The 22,082-nt window shown below is 40.5% G+C and overlaps 1 protein-coding gene across 2 annotated transcripts; it reads right to left on the bottom strand.

Annotated features, from left to right (window-relative positions):
- Window positions 1-1,063: 1,063 nt before the first annotated feature.
- arvcfa (ARVCF delta catenin family member a) lies at window positions 1,064-21,218 on the bottom strand. Of its 2 annotated transcripts, XM_084383680.1 has the most exons (16): window positions 20,848-21,218; window positions 16,572-16,751; window positions 14,162-14,766; window positions 11,016-11,494; window positions 10,745-10,928; window positions 10,522-10,639; window positions 10,137-10,305; window positions 8,517-8,534; window positions 8,295-8,366; window positions 7,255-7,382; window positions 5,309-5,459; window positions 5,045-5,237; window positions 4,637-4,748; window positions 4,103-4,190; window positions 2,248-2,324; window positions 1,064-2,023 (listed from the first exon to the last, which is right to left on the bottom strand). In XM_084383680.1, the coding sequence occupies exons 1-16, from the start codon at window positions 20,866-20,868 to the stop codon at window positions 1,931-1,933; spliced, it is 2,688 nt and encodes an 895-aa protein (XP_084239806.1). In that variant the 5' UTR covers window positions 20,869-21,218; the 3' UTR covers window positions 1,064-1,930. The 2 variants fall into 2 exon arrangements, with proteins under 2 accessions (XP_084239806.1, XP_084239807.1); XM_084383681.1 differs by lacking the exon at window positions 8,295-8,366.
- Between the last annotated feature and the right edge of the window lie 864 nt (window positions 21,219-22,082).

Genomic DNA, 22,082 nt, shown 5'->3' with positions numbered 1-22,082 from the left:
AATTCATGATAATCCATTGCTGAGTCACTAGATGAATTATATTACAGGTATAACATACATTAATTATGTATGTGTAGACCAAAAATATTGTTTTAATCACTTTTTACCAACTCTGTGATTAATGAGAAATTCAGTCATTAAATAAAAGGTACATTTAATTACGTTTAAGGGTTTTTTTCTACAGTTTTATGTGCGTTTATAATAATATAATATAATTTTTGTAAAAAAAAAAAAAAAATGGGCATATACTGGGGATAGACAAAGTAATATTTTAGGACTACTGCTGTATGATGTCATATTGCATTGTTTTGCATGCCGAATAACTACTTATCTGTTCAATCTGTCCCGGATGTCCAACATATTGTTAACTGTTTGTTAATCTCAACTTGTGACTGCTGGAAGTTGAGCATGTTTTCCAGACTGTTCCCCCTGAATAACTGATGACATTTCTCAGTGGTTTTTGGCCAATGCACCTGCAACTTGGCACAGACGTGGCCTCTGTTAGGCTTGTGGTTTGAAAGCTTGCATATCATTGTACTGAGTGCCAGACCTCTTCTCAAGCTGACAAATGCTGCGAACTGGCATTCAGCCTAACATGACCCACCTGTCTAGCTGTGTTTGTAGCTGTGATTAAGCCACTTTAGAGTTCAGGTCCTTATAAATTAGAGGTTTATCATTTTTTAGCCTGTGTATGGTGACTAGTCAACACAAATTAGCCCTGTCTGCAAACACCTTTACATCAGACTACAACACGAATGCTTAATAGTTTTAGTTTGACCGTGACATAGAGAAATTGAGAAAAAAGATGAATATCCTCAAGTCACTGTCTATAAGAGTGCAATGCTGTTTTACTATGAATCTCCAAAAATGTTTTGTAGATTACAAAGTAGAGTGAATGACAGAATTTTCATTTTTGGATGGACTGTTCCTTTAATTTAAGCCAGTTCAGAACAAATAAAAGTGAGGTTGTTGTTGTTGTTTAATGTAGCAGGTACCTGCTGATAAAAAATGGAAGGAGGAATAAAAATCAGTCTGTAACACAAAAACAGAATACAAATAAAAATGAGAAATAATGCACATCATTTATTTTCATTTTTCATTCAACATCGCATTGCAAAAAGGACCACTGCAAAGCAGAGTTTTATTGAATGTAGGATCACTTACTGGTATTAGCTAATACACATCAATAACCTTTAATTAATAACATGGGTATTACAATAAATATTACAATATAAATACCTTCATTTAGAATATTAACAGTCCTTTGTTACACATTTACAATCCCATTTTGCCTATCGTGAAAACAAATGGAATAGAGAGGGTTTGCTAAAGACCGCACAGTCTAGTCTGATGGCAGGTTCGTCAACATTAAACGGAATTCTAAATAATTCAGATGTTCTGATGACGAGGCCGACGATAGCCCTAATCCTAATTATCTCAAACACTGACCAAAAATATCTTTAAAATGATTTTATATCAGAATCCTCTTCAGCCGAGAAACCATGGGGATGGACAACAACAGATCCACATGTCACTTTAGGCCTCGATAGCTCGACAAACTAGAAGTATTATAAATGATCTCATACTTGTGTAGCAGTAAAATTCAAACTCTATATGTCATATATTCTTTGGAGTCACGATTCTTGCATATTTAGGCTATTTCAGATGTCATACATAATCCATCATGAGAGTCAGACAGACAGTATATCATCCTAAATGACAAAACCCATCAAATCTATTTCCAAATAACCGCCATAATAAATACATGTAAATGTTTGGCACATCATTTCCTGTAAACAAAGGAAATTATTTTTAGTTGAACGTGTTTTCTCTGTCTGTACAAGAATGATTAAATGGCACGGATCCGTATTTCACCAATGGAAAGTGTCTCTACAGGATTAAACTGGCTCGACTGGCCGTGTTGTCATGTTTACACCCAGGAGTCCAGCGGTGGAGGTTTGTTATCCATGAGGCCCACTGCAGGCCTGCCAGCTCGGATGAAGTGTTTCCTCTCACTTATCGCCTAGGTCAAGAAATATGCACACCACTGGTGTTGGTTCATTTGCATGAAAAACACACGACAGTTACAAGTCACAAAAAAAGCAGTCCTGACAAACAAACCTTACCTTCCCGCCTCATCCATGTGATTGGTAATGAATTCATTTTTAGGTAAATAAGGCCGTATGCAAAACAAATTCTGTCAAGAAGTTGTTTAGATGTAATCAGTACATTCAAATGTCAGATTACCTGGAGAGCGTCTCGTTCCACAACAGGCCCTTTTCCATCTCCAACCCTATCATTTGGCTCTAAAGTGGAATATACGTCTGCAAAGGGAGAATGACATTGGTATTAGCAGAAGAGAATATGACAAAGACGTAGCATACATGAAGAGAGCAAAGCAACGGTTGTAAATCGGTTTGTGGGGAAACCTTTGTTAACCAGTCACCTCTAAGAAGGCTGCCTCTGGAAATTATGAGTTCAATCATTTTAGGACGAAACTACTTTTCTTGTTAAGCGGTTCAATAATGAACTCCATGGTTCTGTCCTTTAGCCACAAAAAAAAGTCATTGTTAGAGCATCAGCTAGCAAAATGTCAGTTAAATAAAGAGGCTAAAAATAACTAGGTACATTTACTCAAGTACTGTACTTCTATTTTAAGGTACATGTACTTTACTTGAGTGGGCTATTTCCATTTTCTGCTAGTACATAATTATATTAATATTTACTCCTAACTCCACTACAAAAATGCCCCTTAGTTACTGGTTACTTAAATCAGATTAGGACACAAAATAAAACCAACGAATAAACTATAATATTATTTGGCCCATACATGTATGTTCAGATAAGATACAACCTGAGGGGGGAAATTCACTACCGAGCAGTAGCCTCTTAAATTAGCTCCAGCTTTAGGCCTACAGACTGCAACATTAAAACATTATAATCAAATTGACTGATTGATCATCACATCAATAATTAATAATTATTGATGCAGTAATAAAATATAATAAAACATATTAGCAAATGGGATATTCTACATTATGAGAACTTTCACTTTTGGCACTTTCAGTACATTTTAATGTTTATTAAAAATTTTAGTGTAAGGCAAGGTGTTAGCCAGTCAACTCGTTAACCATGTAACCATCAACTCGAGCTTTCTAAAAGTTCCCTGTAATAACAAGCATAAGGTAAGTACAGGATTATGCCTTCTTTAACTTTACGTAGGAGATTTTTTCATTGCAGAAAAATAAACTGTATCTTTTCAATCAATAAATGTGTAACAATGTTTAGCCTAAATGTCTTTTCTTTGTCCTCTGTGTCCTTTATTAGATTACCAGAGGAATGCAGCCCCTCTATAGCTACAGGTGGAGTTCCTGTGCTGTTCAAATGAGGTGGTCTATATAATGATTCCCCTTAAATAGACCACCTCACTGAATCACTGAACATATTTCATTTAATGTCAATTTATTTGCAGTAAACCAATGTATTTTTAGAGTGTACACTGCAGCTCTAACTCATGCACACATAGGATGAGCACCTATAACCCTTTAAAGTAAAAAACATTTCCAAAGGGGCAAATATATATATTTAGACTGCAAAACCCGATATAGAAATTGGCAAAAACAGTGGAGCAATTCATCGAAAGTAGTTTATACCCAATTCCCCTGAATTCATATTTCAAAGGGAGTTTTACTTGTGTTCATAATTCATAAGGAAGCCTTTAGAGAAGATCCCTGTCTTAGTGCTGAAGCTAGGGGTCGCTCATGACGTGGGAAAGTCGGTGCCCTTTTGGAATAACGTTTAAATGAAATGTGACTGGTGATGCGTGAGCCTGCCCTGCCTGTGGGAGAGACTGTTCAGGCTAATAAGCCAAGTCTGTGCACTGATAACCTTGGCAGCACATCATTGGTTTAAGGCTATGATTCAGAAGAATGTAGACTGGGACTGAAAATGCCCCTTTCTTTGTCCCTGACATGACAAGAACCACGGCATATTTAAAGAGCATTTTTGTAGTTTTTGTTCCCTGAGCTAGAGGACACTTTTCTCATTTAGATGAGGGTTTAATAACATTTTGCTGACGGAACGCGTGCAACGATTTGCTGACCTTGGTTTTTGTCCATGAGAGGCAAGGTGATGTCATCGCCGCCTTGCTTCCCACTCTTGGATTTTTTAGTCACTCCCGTAGTTGTTGGCTTTGAAAGACAAAAGGGATTATGTTACTGGATGACAACCAGAATTTTGATGCTGTCCTGCTGTTCTAATTTTATAAAAAGGGTGTTATATTTGTTTTGATTGGACTGATTTATTCTCAGTCTTGGACAGTAACACACCTTTTATTTTTCCTTAAGCTTGGATGCAACTGGGGACTATGAGCTTAAATTTATTGATCCCCTTAAGGAGCTCAGTGGCCACAATCTCCTGGATTCAAATCAAGTCCAAATTCTCTGTCCTTACTTTTCTTGTTATCTGACAAAACACGGATTTCACAGTTGAACCTATGTAGTTTTTTTTTCTTTATCTACCTTTGACAACTGTTACTTCTCGATGTACATACAACAAAGATCTGTTACTCTTAAAACTCTTCATTTTGTCATGCATGGTGAGTCTATTTTCTTGGCCAGTAAATAGTAAAACACACCTTAAAGTGACTTTTGGTCCAGCCTGCCTTGCTCAGAGTGTTTCTCAGGTCCTTGTAGGCCCATATTGTCTGGAGCACATGGGAAGCCGCCTTGGTCTCCCGGGCTGATTGGCTGACAACAAATCATCAGGCATTGTGGTAAACAACAGAGGATAGCTCTGAGACAGTACTGTCCCGATGATTAAAATCCATCTCTGATTGCCCTGGGATGTGATGCTTATAATATCATGTGCGATTGCATGGAGGCGGTATCAGTATAAACAGATATCAAGCAGTCGCAGCATGAAATCCGATAAAAGCAGTGCAGTTTCCTCTTATCTTTTTGTCATCTTATTTTGACAAAAGGACACTTTTTTGAGACTCTGGCTGTCCTATTATGATTTGATCAATTTTTTTGCTTTTAAGCACCTTGACTTGTTGATGGCCACCAGCTTCTGCACAGCGTGACCCTGTATGAGCGCTCGGGCGTTCTCGGGGCTGTCTGTGATGATCTCATGGATGGTGTTCAGAATAGACACCACCGTATCTCCCTCAAGATTCTTCGCCGGGTGCTGCTGCCCACATGGCAGGTTACCAACAAGGTCCCTCAAAGCATAGCTCCCTGGAACAATAAAGCAAATTAGTTTGAGTGTGCAGGTGTAGAGCCATGTGAGATGAGTTAAAAGCCTGTACCTATTAGGTCTTTATTCCTTCGGTCCATTGCCAGGTTGCGAAGAGCAATAGCGACAGCTCGCACCACTTTGTCCACATCTGAGCGCAGCAGCTCCACCAGGATGGGCAGCCCTTTTTCTTTCCTCACCGTGGCGCGGATGTAGCTGGACCACTACAACAGCAAGCAGGGGACAGCTGAGTGATGTTTTTGAAAGCATACGTGAGATTTTGCTTCACATCTCCACCTTCACCAAACTATTCACAACACCACAAGTGCACCATGAGAATAAATTGCTAATGCAGATATATATTAAGAAAGTTATACCTGCTCAAACGCTCTCTTGTGTGTGATGCAACTAAAACGTAAGGATTTTAAAAGTCCTTTAATCTGATCGCTGCCTCAGCCTTGATCTTAAATTAAAGTGACATTCATTGCACAGTATATCTTAGCAAAGCACATTATTTGACAGGCCTGTGGATCCACTTGGGACACATAGCAGTAAAAGTGATTTTTGATCATGCAGGCTGCTGACAAAGTTAATCAGGAAAGTCGAGTTGGATTAAGATGATCAACCCCAAACCTCCCTCCTTCAGCACACGGGAACACTGATGCAGCACCTCAGGAACGTAGAGGCCCTCATTTAAGACTGCAGACTGATTATAAGAAGGCAGATCCACCCTCAGATTGAACATATACTTGTAACGGCTGTGGCTCAGGAGGTAGAGCGGGTTATCCACTGATCACAGGGTTGATGGTGCGAAGTGTTCTTGGTCAGGCCAGCACCTTGCACGGTAGCTTGTTGCCATCGGTGTGTGAGTATTAGTGTGGATAGGTGAATGGGAGGCAAAAAAGTTATAAAAGATTAGAAGTGCTATATAAACACTAACCCATCACAAAAAATTGTTGTTAGCAGTGTACATTTCTGCAAATCCACGTATGTTGCAACTTTACGGTTCTTTAGGTTTGGTATGTTGTGACAGTCTGTTCTTATTTTGGCTTAAATACCAGCGTTGTTTGCACAAACATGGCAGGAAATGACCCAATGTCCTGTCAAAAATATCTGGTTTTTGTTGCCACATTAGTCTGGACACTATGGAAAAAATTTCCAGCAGTTTCACACTTAAATGTTCGAACACAGTCTTGAACTGCGGTCACTCGCTTGGCAACCTTCTTGCCTGTAACTCCACCAGGTCAGGTCATAAACATGCAATGTGAATATGATATGACACGTATTGAAGAAATACCAATATGGTACATAGCCTATGACATGTACAAATGTGAACATTTCTCTGGTTTGCAGGAATGTTATTTGCCAACCTTTTTTATTCAGGCGACTGCACTGATAAATGCAGCCATTTTCAGCTTTTCTAAGTCTGTCCTAAAGCTGAACAGCAGAGAGAGACGGGGATGATGTCATTTACTGATAAAGCCTGGATCTGATCCATAGGGGTACTCGGACACTACGACAGCAGCCATGAAGGTGTAGTATGAATACACATGAGTACTCTATGAATGGGCCAACAAAGTGTCATTTGAACTACATCGATTTAAAGTGTTATGCTCTGATTTCCTGCCTTATAGAGAACATTTTTATGCCTCTGCGCCGACTTGAAGCACCGTGTTTACGAGTTGTCCGTCCCTATGTCGTGTGAATGTGATATCTCAGGATTGCCTTGAAGAAATTACCTCAAATTAGTACACACAATATATTGTGAACATATGTGAACATATGCTGACACTAATCTTGGAAAACTGTGGTGACTGTAGAGATTTTCTGTGCCGCCTTGTTGAAGATTTTTGTGGAGCATCTACACTTACTACCTTTTTATTACCTGGTGCGCAGAGGCACACAACCGATACAAACGAGGCAGTGATTCCCGTTAGGTTTGGAAAACACTCCGCAATCACAGCCCCTGTGTAAAGTCATGAATGTGAGAAACAACAAGCAGCTCTTCCATCCACTCACAGCCCAGTGTCCTGCAGCGAGGTTCTGCAGCGCTCCTGCTGCCGCCTCCAGCGTGTTGTGGTTGTGACTGCAGGTGAGAAGAGAGAGGTAGAGCCTCACCACCTCTGGCTGATACAGCAGCTCCAACCCTTGAACACGAAAGAAAACAAAGACAGGGTGAGCAGCGGGGAAAACAACTGCATTAACGTCGCTGTCTTAAGACTTTGTAATTAGCTTTAAGTCACCAGCTTGTATAAATGCAAATATGTTGTCACTGTTCCACATATTTTTTCTATCTATGTTAGTTTAGGTCACTGGGTCAGTGGAAAAAATATATAGATGAATTTAATTAAACTGTCTACGCAGGAAAATTACAGCGCTGTCAGACTCCTGCAGAGGTTTTTCTGTGCCGAGCCAGTGGAGGCTGCTGGATGGCTGACAAGTAGTATAAAGCTGACCTGGGACCATAACATGCTTGTCATTCTGATTTGCATTCACTGGCTGGTGTGTGGGAGGCATCAGCTTAGCTCTGATCTCTGCTCAAACAGCAGCATATACTGTATTCAGCCCTACAGTAGTATTGTGACATCTTATTCCCCACCGTTTCTTTAGACAGAATCCACGAGCAAAAACACCCATAATGCTACTCAAAAGGTATAAAATCAAGATATCTCATCATGAAGAATCTTGAGGACTTTCCAGGAAATTTTTCCTCCTTTAGATTTTGCCTGATAAGAATCAGTTTCTCAGCTGGCGGGTCATTTTGTTTTAGTAATGAATTTCTCGTCAAGTGGTGCAGGTGCTGATGTGTGGCTTTGCATTTAAATTAATTAGCTCTCAGGCCATGCCAATGTCATGCATACAAAGCAAATAACAAAGAACAGTGACACCGATGCTTGATTATGGTGCTGTGTGATGATGATATAAAATAGAAGCTCTTCATAATGCATCTTTGAGCTATTAGTAATGAGCCTAATGTATATTGTTTCCAGATGTCACATACTGCAGTCAGTGTTTGTGTTTTATGTGAAGCTGATATCACATTTTTCAAATATATATACCTTTCATATGTTCTGAACGTTTCGGTAAATCCAATGTACCGTATTTTCTGTCCAAAAATCCATTTTTCCAACCTGTACATCACAGACATGTACATGCACACAAACACAAACACCACTTCTCATTATATCAGTTCACCAACAGATAATGTCAGCAAATTAAATGTGGTATCGAATCCCAGTATTGCTGCCGGGAAAATATTTAGCTGTAACGAGCAGACTGACCTTGATTAAACCACTCCTCTGATGGATACGGCCGAGGGGAAAAGAAGAAATGACAACGTCAAGGATTAGATCATGCTGGAAAATGACAGGGCATCAGAAGACACACAGCTCCTTCATATTATATAATGTTTGGCTCAGAGAGGCATATGTCAATTTTGTGCAACTAGCTGAAAGGTTAGCATCAGTGAAAAGCTATAAAAACCTGAAATCACAATTAACTAACCCTACAGTTCCTCCATTAAGTTGTTTTCTGCAGCGCAAACTGCCGCAGTCTATTAATTACTGTACATCAGCCAAAAGTTTTTTCACTGTTTGAAAACCGTCATGCCTGTTACATCAGTTTCATGGCGTAAAAATCCCCAAACCGATGTAACAAAGTACAAACAAGCTCTTTCAATTTTGGAACCTGGCAGTCATCCCACACAGTGAAATATATCAGCTCCTGCATGTTATGAAATATTCAGGTTCTCATTGTAATGAAAAGGGGGCAAGAAATGTGAAACCCACGCTCGAAGCCAAGACACGCTGGAATTAAATTAAAAAATGTCCAACTGAGAGAAAATGGTAGATTTAAAGAGAGACTTGTGGATTATATACTGTAAGCAAATGTAAACCAAGAAAATGTATCCTATTAAACAACAAAAATGAGGATCAATGAAGAAAAACAACTAATAAAATAGTTTTCATTCAAAAACCGTCAATCTTTAAAAAAATGACTCCTTACTATCAGAGAAGACAGCAGTGTGGGGATGCATAGCTACTCAGGTACTGCAGTTCATATAATATTGAGGTACTTCTACTTTACTTGAGTATTTCCATTTTTTTGTGAGTGTGTTGAGAATTTCCTGTAAGATGCATATATTTTTGCATTACCTTAAATAAATAACAAACAAACAATAACAACTTTGGGTTAAAATGGATTTTTAAAAAGTAAAAACACCTCTTGAAGAGAGTATCAGGACGATCTATGAAGTCACAGAAGTGACAGATGGGTCTTCTCAGTGGACAATTATTAAGTTTAACTGAAGTGATAAGTAAAATAAGGGTAAAATAAATGTATTAATATAATATCAAAAAAGTTATAAATCATTCTTTTAATCTAAATCAAACTGAAAAATATATCTCAGATACATTCCCATGTGGGGTTTTTTCCGGCTCTTTTCATTTTGTAACTTCTCACTTTGTAATACATCAAGTACTGTACTTAAGTACATTTTTGAGGTACTTGTTCTTAACTTATTAGTTTTTCTTGGTATTTTCTGCTACTTCATTCCTTCACTCCACAACATTTTGGAGGTTTTCTGCTACTTCATTCCTTCACTCCACAACATTTTGGAGGTTAAAAAAAATGTGCTTTTAACTCCACTAGATTTATTTGTTAGTTTGCAGACTGCGTGCTGAATCAGAGCCAAAGTAGCATATTTTGAAAAAAAATTATCTTATCAGCGATCGTATTTTTTTAATAAACAATTCCTATAATCTGAAAATTGCTGAGTATCATATTTGATAATCAGCTAGGCCAACAATCAGTTGACCTATATTATACAGTATACTGTATAACTGAAATAGCTCAACCAGCTATTATTACTCTGATGTCATGACGTAAGATGGCCGACCAACCTTTGGGTTTCTTCCCTCCAAAACAGTCGGGCTCGTTCTTCTTCTTCTGGTGCCCCACTGACCTCATCAGGTGATTGGCATGGGGTTCCTGAAATCGCTCCGCTCCTGGTATTTCTTTGTGAACATGGTAGGACAGGTTTCGCAGGATGCAGACGCAGTTCTCCACTGGCTAAATGGAGGAGAATGACATGAGGATTCAATCAGAGATGTTATACAAGTGTCTGCACTAACTTCCTTTTTTCAGAATAAAATGTATTGGTGACTTTTCCTCATGAAATTCTTTGTTTACTTATGCAAACAAAAGTAATATTTGCTGACTTAAAGCCACTATGAATAGGATTTCAACATGTCCATAAATTCAAGTGAATGCGATGACTTCAGTGACCTTATTGTCGGTGTCTTTGTTGATAACAGCTGATTGAAGGGCATGAAGGAGCGCGTCCACCAGCCCCTCACACTCCCTCAGCCTCTGTCGAGCCTCCGCCCCATCTGAGCTCACGTTCCTGCGGACACAACTTTGTTAGAAAAGTTGCGAAAACTCAGTCCACCACAAAGTGAGCTTTTAGTAGCTGTTTGTTCATTTGTTCCATGACAGCAGCCAGAGTTACCTCAGACATCCACTGGTGTTCTTGAAGACTGTGGTCCACTCAGCACTCAGCAGTTTGGAGGGGTCGACAGAGTCTTTCCTCCAGCCCGAGTGTGGGATGATAATCTCATCAGTCAGTGTTTGCAGCCCGTTGTTGATGACCATCATCTTCAGTGGCTCATGTGAGGAGAGGTTCCACAGAGTGCCTGCAGGGGAAATAATATAAAAGCTGTCAAAATAAAATGAAGGACTGCAGGTAATGGCTCCAGGAAGAGTCAGGAATTGAGGAGTACCTGTGACCAACTCTTTGACCTCCATGCTGCTACACTTCCTCAGTAGCCTGACTAAAGCTTGGATGCCATCACAGTTCTTGATGGCCATTTTGTTATTGTGGTCTTTTCCGTAGGATATGTTGCGCAAAGCACCACAGGCCTTGCGGTGGACCTCAGGTTTGGGGTGGTCCAGTAATTCCACCAGCATCGGCACCCCGTTCAGCTGGCGCACCTCCTGCTTGATGCGGTCGTTCTCATAACACAGGTGCTGCAAATAGGCGGCAGCATTGGACTTGACTGGGTCCATTGGGTGGCTGAGCATTGAGATCACCTCGTGCAGGTTGGGGTCTCTCCAGCGCGGGTCTCTGCGGACGCTGTCCAGGCTGACCATGCTGCTGCGTTTGTGGGGGAACTGCAGGGTCTGAGCTCGGCACATGGCCTGGAAGAAAGGGTTCAGGTTCCCCTCGAGCTGGGCCATGAAGGCGTCGTCGTAGCCGCCTCTAAAGAGACACAGAAAGTCATGCATGCCGGGGTCAGGAAGAAACATACACATCCATCAATCTTAAATTTTAGGATTTTTGGGAAACGAACTCATTTGCTTTAGAGGGTTAGAAAAAAAAGATTGAATACAGAGGACTGAACTTGCCAAAATCTGAAATAAGTAAAGACATTTATAAATGGCCAAAATGGATTAAAAATAAATTTGACAATAAATGTTGGCATTCATTTATCTATTAAATGTGACATAAATAGATATTTCTGCTTTAATTTGCCTAGTATTTATTTACCTTTGTATTATATTATATTATATTATTCTTATTTTTTATGTTATGTAATAATTTGTTTATTTCTAAATGTATTTAAAAATAAATAGGGGGAAAAAATAAAACACATTTAAAATAGAATGAACTAATAAATCAAATGGAAAATTTTAATGGGAGTAGTTGAATTAGTACAAATGGAAATAAATATAAATGCAAACTATAGCAGAAATCTGTATTTAAGTCACATTTCATAAATGTATTTATTTTAAATTGTACTTAAACAATATATTTTAAATTATACTTTGTAACTGGGGCTATTGATATATTTATTTCTGATTTGGGCAGGTTCAGTCCTCCATAGAAACGATACTATCTGCAAACTATGAAGCTACAGCCATTAGCTGATTAGCTAGTTTACATAAAGACTGTAAACAAGAGGAAAATGTGAGCCTGGCTCCACTTAAATCCCAGAATATACCTACCAGCACCTCTAAATCTCACACTAACAAAAAAAAGACTGAGGCAGGCTAGCTGTTTCCCTATATGTCCAGGCTTCATGCTAAGCTATGCTAACTGCCTCATGGCTGTATCTTATATTTAACAGACAGATGTGAGTGCGGTATTGATTTTCTCATCCAACTATCAGCGAGAGAGCGAATAAGCCGAACTATTCCTTTTGTATTCAACACGTTGAGTGTCATTTGTGAATCTAATAAACTGGGCTCCGGTGAGTTTAACAGCATAAGTGAGTTGCTTTTATCTTTTTGTAAACAGCTCTGTCACCTATATGGGCCGAGGAAAAGCTTCTGGCAGGCAATAACAGGTGAAACCTCCTTATTTATCGACTTTTTGCGGCAGGCTGCCATTCCTGATTGATACCAGCTGCTGCTTAACTGCTGTCCATCTGTCTTTCTTTTGTCCAGGCTGACTTACAGGAACAGGATGAGGTGACTTCTAGGTGTGCAGCTACAGAGTGTAATACATATTATTATCACAGCAGGTCCTCCTGGGATAAAATTAGCCAAAGTGTTGATTTGAATGTTTGGATGTGTTTGTTCCTGTGGCAGTACACGCACATTCTCTGGCTTTATCTACACTTTTCTTGTTTAATTGTGATTAGACTGATGCCAGACCTCTGAAGCTCAGATAAAAAGGCAATTCAGTTGGACTATCTGCTAAATTACTTAGAAAGAATCATTGATGTTTGGATGTTTTTGCATTACATTATGCAGCTTTCAAAGCTTTAAAGGTGCCCTGTAGTGTTTTTGACCACTAGGGGCACAATGTGTTTCTGCTCATCATGTACACCAAATTGTTGTTCATTCTTGCTATAAATGTCAAAGGTGAATTGATTTCTAGTGACTGTCTAGCAGCCTTTGTTAAAGGTAAGCTCATTATCACGGAGCATATTGATATTTTAGTGACACAGACTGAGTATCCTTTACCTTCCTCGTCTGATTTCCTGCCAAAAAAGTTTAATTGGATAAAAACCTTAAAAAATAAAAAAAACGCCTCCATCCCAAACCTGCCACAAGATTAGTACAAGCATTAATGTTGCATGAAGATACATTTTAAAAATAATATTTTTTTTAGTGTACTTCAGTGACAAAGTAACCCATACATTTGGATGCAGAGTCAGACCTTTTGGAGGAATAAACACCCGGAGCCATCTGATTATGCTCTGATACGGAGCCATTTACTGACTGGAGAAGAGTTTAGAGATTATTTTCTTAGATTAAAAAGGGGATTTATCTTCATTCTTGTTTATCAGCCTGACCGCAGCAGCAATCCATGCAGCTGACCTCTAATGTCGGGTGTTTATGTACTGTAATGTCGACCGCTGACTGGGGCTGGAGGGGAAATGTACTTCTACTACATGAACGTGAAGTCACAGAGAGGAGAGGGGGGGAAATAAGGGCGATAACCAGAGACTTTGGTGAGTGCTGAGTTAGGTGAGAGTTGACCTTAACCAAAAAAAAACAAACCAAAAAAATTATGCGGGTTAGGGTTAGTCAAACTCATGACTCAGGCACAAATGTTCACGATATGTCGAGTCCCGTTCACTGACTTCCTTCCTCACTCTCTCCCGAAAGTTACAGCAACAGGCGGCCAAATGAAACACACTGTTGCTTCGAGTAAACTTGAGGATTTCTCTGGTTTTGAACACTGTTGGAAACATTTGATATAATGTAAGTACGCATGTCAACCAAAATAAAACAAAGTTCTCGTCATTTTAAGACATTTTAATGCAGAAATCTTCACCTGATTCACTTTCCCAAGTGTCTGAGTACGTGTGGGGACTGTTCTGTATTTGACCCTGCATTTAAGCACCATGGAAACAACAGTTCCACAAGTCTCCCCTGTGGGATCAATAAAGTTTGATCTAATGTACCGTCCTCTTACCTGGTTCTGGAGGGCTCCCTGAGGAGCTCCATGGTGGTAATTGGCCTGAACTGGTGGATTCCCCCCAGGGTCGGGTAACTGGCAGCTGGGTGGTCAGACTTCATGTCCAAAGGGTTTTCTCCCCGCTCGCTCAATCCATCCTCCTCTGTCTGACTGCTGAGTCCAGCGGGAGCGTAGCTGTCTCTGAGGAATGGTAAGGTGTAGTGAGCCCCCGGCTGGAAATTCTTGGCGGGCCAGTAGCTGTGGAGGGTGGCGCGGGACAGACTTCCATACCCTGCACATATGTCACCCCCGATGCCTCTGTAGCTGTCGGGGAGGGTGTACACTCTGCTCTGCCTGTCTGGGTTCACTGGTTGAGGCTCGCCAGGCTGCGGGAGCACTTCAGGTTGGGGTGGTGCTGTGGTTGTTGCTGTCGGTGTGACGGACTCAGAGGGTTCGGTGTTCGCTTCAAGAATAGGTTGCTCAGTGGGAGTGTTATCTTGATCCTCAGGGGTCAACGCGAGATCAGTTGTGTCTGATGCCTGGACGTTCTCCTGCTGTGTCTCCGAGGATTCTTGGATGTCACTCGGGGCCTGTTCGCTCTCTTGTTCCACAGCTTTGGACTCCTACAAGGATGCACCACAGCTATTATCTCTACAAAAGTCTAATCTGAATCTCTGTTGGTCTTAAAAATACCATTTGTCTGAAAGGTCCCAGCTTCCCTCTATCCAATTAAATGCCACCAAAGTGGTGAATTAAGAGTCAGAGCAGGAACTATTTGGTCTTAATTTACTTGGAATAGACCGAACATGTTTCTGTAAGCTACAGTGCGTGTTTATTGCTCATCTAAACTGTACAGTCCACCCCGGCTCATTTCTCATAGAGATGATCAATCATCATCGTTTCAGCACTTCCCTGGCTTTCCGAGCCACCAGTAAATAATGAATTCTTCTTTCCTGCCAAAGAATAATGAATTCCCCTTGTTGAAAATGAGTTTAGATTGGAGTCTGATGAAACAACTCGAGGTCCAGCCACTGTTTAGAAGCAAATTAAGTAAAATGTGGGAAATTTAATTTAGTAAATTGGTGTTGATTTTAACCCCTCCTTCCTAGCAGAGGCTCAGCAAAACCCGCTATTTTAATCACAAAAACATGTAAATATGTAGTGACTCGATGAAACAGAACCTAATTGCATTAAATTTCATGGTATCACTGCCCCAGAGGGTAATTTCCTCCTCTGCCAGTCAGCGTAACTGAAACTCAGTGTTGTAGTCGTCTCTGTAGAAGAGAACTTCACAGTGTCTTTAATGGATGATTCACACAGAAATTTCAGGTACCCAAGTACCTTATATCTAAGAGGTGTAAGAGCTTGTTAGAGGCACATATTTTTATATTACTTAAAAGTCATAATGGATTTAGAAAAGAGGGGTTTTCAAGAGGAGCACTAGAGCTGCACTATGCAGTTACAGTCTTTGCTTGAGGATTTGTTTACATTTCTAAATCCTTCAGTTAGTCAATAAAACATATTTACTATACGTGTAATTCTTGTAATTTTCCTCTGTATGATATCTGATGTCATCATGAATCAACATGTAGTAACATTTAGGCACTGAATGAAATGTCGGCCTTCAATTTGTTAGTAAATAACACTGCTTACCGCAACACCCTGCCTTTATTTTCACATAGTTTCATACACTGTCTCAGGGCCTATTGCATTTACTCAAGTATTGTACTTAAGTACAATTTTGAGGTACTTGTACTTTACTTAAATATTTCCTCTACTTTATACTTCAACTCCACAACATTTTAGATGCATTACTTTTTACTCCACTACATTTATCTGATCATTTTAGTTGTTAATTACTGATTGCATGCTTGAATTACTTAATTTTATCAGCAATGAGATCAAAACAAAAACACTGATTCCAATAACCAGAACTATTACCTCAAAATTACCAAGTTGACTAATAATTTTAGGCTGTTCAAACGTTTTAGCTCTTACAACTTGAATTTAACAGCCTACTTGACTTACCAAGTAAAGTAGACTATCAAATTGAAGTTGTACGAGCTACCTTACTTGATAATTTTGAGGTAATCAGTTACCCCAATTTGTTTAAGTAAAGTCACTCTGTCAGATTTTACAGTGACTTTCACTTTTACATTTTCACACGGTGTCTTTACTTTTACTCAAATATGATTTTTGAGTTCTCTTTACAATACAAAAATCAGAATACCAAATTTGGCTATATCTTCCAAAGTTTAAAAAGTTATGATCGTTGAGAATTTTTTGAGAAAAATGGCCACAAAAATTGTCTTGAGGGGCCTTCAGAATTTTTTGTGCTCTTTTGCAAATCAATCAAAAACTCTGTTATAACACACTGTGGGAGTTCAATAGGTGGTGACAAAATGTGACCAAACATAAAGTCATGAACCTCTGTGTCTGTCTGCTGCGGGGTGTCGGTCTCCGTGGAGCTCTCATTGGTCGAGGTCATCACGGAGGCGATGGAGGTTGGCGTGTCCAGTTCATCGGTGGTGCATGGGTTATCCAGAGTCGCCTCTTTGGCCTCCTGGGACAGAGATAGCGGAGGAGGAGGCCCCTCTGAACTCTGCTCCTAAACCCCACAGACAGAAATGAGTAAGGCGCTGTCACTGCTAAGCACCACTCCGGCATCATTTGTGTGTGTTATGCACATAATGTTTACATTACACAACACCATGATAGCGCACCATGTCATTAAGGCTGTCATCGAAAGATAGAAGGAGCAACACTTCGGTCGGTGATGAGAGCTCAACTCGTTTCCACTCCATTATTGTATCATTTGCATAATTTGAAACATGAACGGTTGAATTCATGCTGAAAAATGCAAGTAGACACGCTTATTTTTAAATTAGACTGATATCTGTCTTGGTTTTTTTCTCTGTAATCTAATTGGGCTATCTACTCATGCTGGCTCAACGCAGCTCTGCCAGTGATCAGTTGCAGATGGCAAAAATACAGAGATATATATAATAAATGGATGTGAGACCACTTATTTAATTAGCTACCAGGATTGCCGGATTCATAATATATCAGTGAGCTTATAATTACTTTAAAGTGTGTTATTGGTAAAACCAGCAGAACTTATTCCTGATATATCAGAATCATTTGATATATGCATGCATGATTGGCTCATTAATTACTCACTCACTGGAGTGGTGTTTCATTTATTCTAGCTGTAATTGGCAATTCAGGCTCAATTCCCTTTTAAATTCACTACAGGCCAATTTTAAACGGATAAAGTTATCGACCAACTTTCAGGGCACTCTTAGTCCAACTTCTTTAATGATTTCCGTGAGCTGATTTACTTTGGTTTGATATGTAGAAAAACTGACAGGCAGCATACTGCGGGGAGGCTCGCTCTTTTACGGATCAGGAGATAAAGAAGAGGAAGAAGTGACAAAAGGTAAACACAAGCGGTGGAGTGTTTGGTACTAAGTCAGGAGGAGGTGAAGCAGTGTTTGTCAGAGGAATACTTGCATCCACACCAGGCGTCTCGGTTACAATTTAGTAGGTCAAGTCCACAGGTGGGAACATCATACATGAGATGAAACAATGGCTGTTTCCTTTTTTTATTTGTCCTTGTAATGATGCAAGATGGTACACATTTACTTTAAAGGTGCACTATGTAGTTTTTTAAAGAAGTTCAAACTCCACATTTTTATATTTATAGTATTAATAAGATAATAATATAAACTCATGAATACGTATTTCCATAACTGAATAAACAAGCCATCCTTAAAGGAGAATACGGTCCCCAGAAAACTGTTAAAGATAGAAAGGTGGCAGCTCCTCCAAATGTAAACAATAACAGTATAAATGTGTGTTTCATCTGGTGCTGCTCATATTTGTAGCCTTCCTACAATATTTGTTTTAAAGTAGCTTTAAAGCAAAGAGGAAAAAAAACAAAAAAAAAACAAGATGAAGACTGAAACGACTGTACTTCTTTTGCTGATTATAAAGATTCTTTATGAATATCTGTTTCATTATCTGTGTATCGGCCAAAATTACCTTTGAAAGTATTCGTTATATCTGCTTTTTTCAATGTTACCAAGAACAGACCTTGTTATGCCTCTGTACAGATGTTGACATTCTGTATAGTGTATATAAGAAGGGCTCCTTTACAACATTGCAATGGGACTGTTGGTGAACTTTTTACTGGTCATATGTGAGCAAATGAGACCTTCCCAGTCTCTCTCGGTTGCCTATACAGGCCTGTAGATGACTTGTCCAGACAGTCCAAAGGATGTGACTTTATGCTCGTCTCAGTGCCTCAGTGTCTGTTCTGCTAACAGAATGCAACAGTGGCTAGCGTTGGTTTAGAAATGTGAGTCCACTAACATAAACAAACAACAGGTTTCCAGCACAACACAGAGCCCCTTTAAGTTATTTGAGTCCTGAATCGGTAACCCAGCTGTTCCTCCCCTACAACCTCTGAATAGTTCTGCAATTTACGTTTGTTTATTTCAAGCACAACTTAAACTCTCTGTTCTTTTCAACAAAATGGGTTTCATTAACCACAGTGGATTAATTATTCAGCATCTTGGTCTGAGAAAGGACTGGAGGCAGTATTTGACTGTAAACACATTTTATGCCCATTTTCTCGCAAACTTCACATTCGGTGTGTCTACAAAATATTTGCTTCGCCGCTCCAACGATCTCAATCAATATCTGGTTATCTGATACACCTCTTTCAGTCTCAAAGGCCCTCTGATTGCAGCAGTTCTCTCAAAATCTAGGACAAGCAATCGCACAAAACAACCCATCAAAACATTAAAGAGTATAATTAAAAGGTTGTGTTGGTAAAAATCAATCCCTGCATCATTTATGGCTCCTTTTCCACTATTTCTTATTCACTTTCTGAATCCATTTTCATCTCAAGAAATGTGACGCAAATGCATATAATCTCACCTGATAGCACGGACACAAAGCGCTGAAGGACGTGCCGAGATATATAAACACCAAATAAGCTGTGAAATCTCCCCAAACTCTCTTCTTTTCTGAGGCTGCGGCATTAAACCGAACAAGTGCTGAGAACTCAACTCCACTGCATTAAATCAGGCTGCAGTGAGCAGCTGACTGAATGTGGAGGGAGAGAGAGGCTTGATTCGCTTTTCAAACACCTCACCAAACACAAGAGCCCCCTCATATGCATGTGCAAAATGTGTCAAAAGGGACGAGGAGATGAAAGGGGCACACAGGAGAAATTGGCAGCGGGGACACGAACACCCCTGGGGGACGTTGGTTTGGACATTGTTAGGCAGCTTTAAAAGAATGCCTGGCCAAAAGATAGAAGGGGTACTACTGTCCTCTACAGACAGCTTGATTAAGGATTTGGAGGACGATAATAGGCTGGACAGGGGCCTGTGTGCTGTCCCCGTCTGATTCAAGCTCTAGGGAAGGCCAGGCCTCTGTGAGTCAAAGCTCATTTAAATAACTCACTGCACCATCACTAACTAAGTGTGCTCACAGAGCCAAATAGGTCGAGATGACGGTTCTGAATCCGACTTAGCTCTGAAAAAATAAAAACGAGGTATGGTATATAGATGTTAGGTGCAGCGATGCAGGAGACAGAATGACATGATTAGCATCTTGTTCCCGTCAACTCTCAGTATTGAGGCCAGCTGCAGCCAGGGTATTATTTTGGGAGACACAGAGTCTGATCTAATGCTGAGTGAGTTCAGATTTTGGTGACCAGCTCAAGGGCACAACAACCACAAGCCATGATTCAAACTTGTCACAAATCCAGCTGAGGGGGGAAAAAAGACAATTTTGAAAAATGGGCACTCTCGGCCGCAATTAAATCAGCGCGGGAAAAGTCATTTTTCAGTGATCAAACTTGAGAACAGATCGGGCTCAGCTGGCAGTTTGTCTTTATCAAACTGCTGGATTGAAAGAGTAATGCCTCCACTGGATAATAAAACATGACATCAGCCCACTGATGTCAGAAGACATTAGTCACAACTTTGTCACAACTCATCTGCCCTCCACTATCTGTTGAATCAGTGCTGCTCATGTTGGTCACTGTAAATTTTACAGATTGTGAATCAAAAAATGGCACTGAAATGACAGACTCTGCACAAACACCATCATTATTTATGCAACACATCTTGTTTAGCCATAACTCCACCAAGCTGCTCTGTGAAAAATGAAGGAAGGAGGGACAGATTGTCATTTCCAAAGTTTGTATCTGGGAATCTGGTTGTGCTCTGATCCTCAAAGAGTTAAATGCTGCATGGTCAGATTTAATGTCTCTCTGATACATCATGGCAATACACTTACCAGAGTGTGTGCAGCATTTTCCCCCTGGAGGGACAACCTCTCCTCATAATGCAATCAACGATTATCCCCCTTATGAGCTTGCCTATGCATCTGCACACACGCACAGCCAAGTGCGCGTGCACACACACACACACACACACACACGCACACACACTTGATGAAGATGTTAGCATCATGTCCCCGTGCACACAAGGAGACTGCACCGAAACAAGCAGCGAGGAGGCAAGGAGGTGAAGCGACTGATGCCTCCTTCATTCATCATGACAGAGGCAGAATGCAAAGCTGTGGAGGGCTACAGTTCTCTGCAGGAAGGAAGGGAGGAAAAAAAAAAAACTGCAAAAAAAGAGGGAGGGTACAGAGCAAATAGAGCCATTCCACCACACACTTACCTCTTTCACTTCAGCAGGCATTGCCAAATCTTTTCTGCTTCCCCACAAATGATGAACAAGATGTGTCCCCCAGTGAGACGCCTGTCTCTCTCTGCCTCTGCTGAATTTTTTGCCTTGACTCTTCCTTTGAGCATTTGAGGCAGTTCAAACGTGAGCAGCCATCCTTCCTCCCAGCTCTCACTAACACACGTCCGCTCTCTCCCTCTCTCCCTCCCTCTCTCCCTCTCTCACTCTATTTCTCTTTCTCCCACAAACACACACTAGACGCACCGTGCACACATTTGCTCAACACAGACGTCCTCTCACACAAACACACACACACACACGCGGGCAGGCACTGAGAGGCAATAAACGCCAGGCTCTCTCTCTCTCTCTCTCTCATTACTGCACTCCTCCTCTGTTCTGTGCTGCAGTTAATGTGTGCGCTATTAGCAAGGTGCTGAATCAACTGTGTGATGCTGAGCCTGTGAATGGCTTAGGTAAGTGCAGAGCCCCGCAATCCCTGTGCTCTACCCATATTTTCTGGCAGCCTTGGCGCACAGGCAGAGAACACACATACATGCATGCACACACACACACACACACACACACACACACACACATCATCCATTCCCTGTGGGCTCGCAAGCAGATGCAGCTGGAGCATAGAGCAGCCCGCACTAGTTCAGTCCTATGTCACCCATGTGCAGCATAATAAAGGGCGAAGGATGGGGAAGGTGCATAAACCCTGCATGCAGCACCGGGCAGAGAGACACACACCGTTGTGAAACCAGCAGCTTTGTCCTGCAAACTGTATCAAACAAATCAAACCTCCTTTTCACCACCTATCACTGTCTGGCCAGGAATCTTTATGCAACACCTGCTCGAGTCTTTTTTTCGTTAGAAGAGGCACAGAAATAACACTGAAACAAAGGAGATGTTTTGAGCAGGTATTACATCATTTCTAAGTGAGGCTGAGATCTGCTGAAGTGGTCTGAAATGATCACAAAATCTGCTGCTCCACATGACTAATAGAAGCCCATGTCTCACTTACTTGCTCAGTCCAGGACATCTTCCAATCCACTTTCCCTGAGACAGCAATAATCCAAGTAAAAAATGATCTGCTATCATCCACTGAGCAGTGCTCTCTATCAGCTGTCTTTCTTATTGATTTAAGAGCACCCCTCAATATCATTGATCTTAGAGCATTTAGAAAAATCCTCATCTGCCTCTGCGGTATTTATTTCATCTCGGTT

The sequence above is a fragment of the Pagrus pagrus genome, assembly GCF_965226575.1.
Source record: "Pagrus pagrus genome assembly, chromosome: 19".
NCBI lineage: Eukaryota > Metazoa > Chordata > Actinopteri > Spariformes > Sparidae > Pagrus > Pagrus pagrus.
This window is presented reverse-complemented; position numbering and strand designations above follow the sequence as displayed.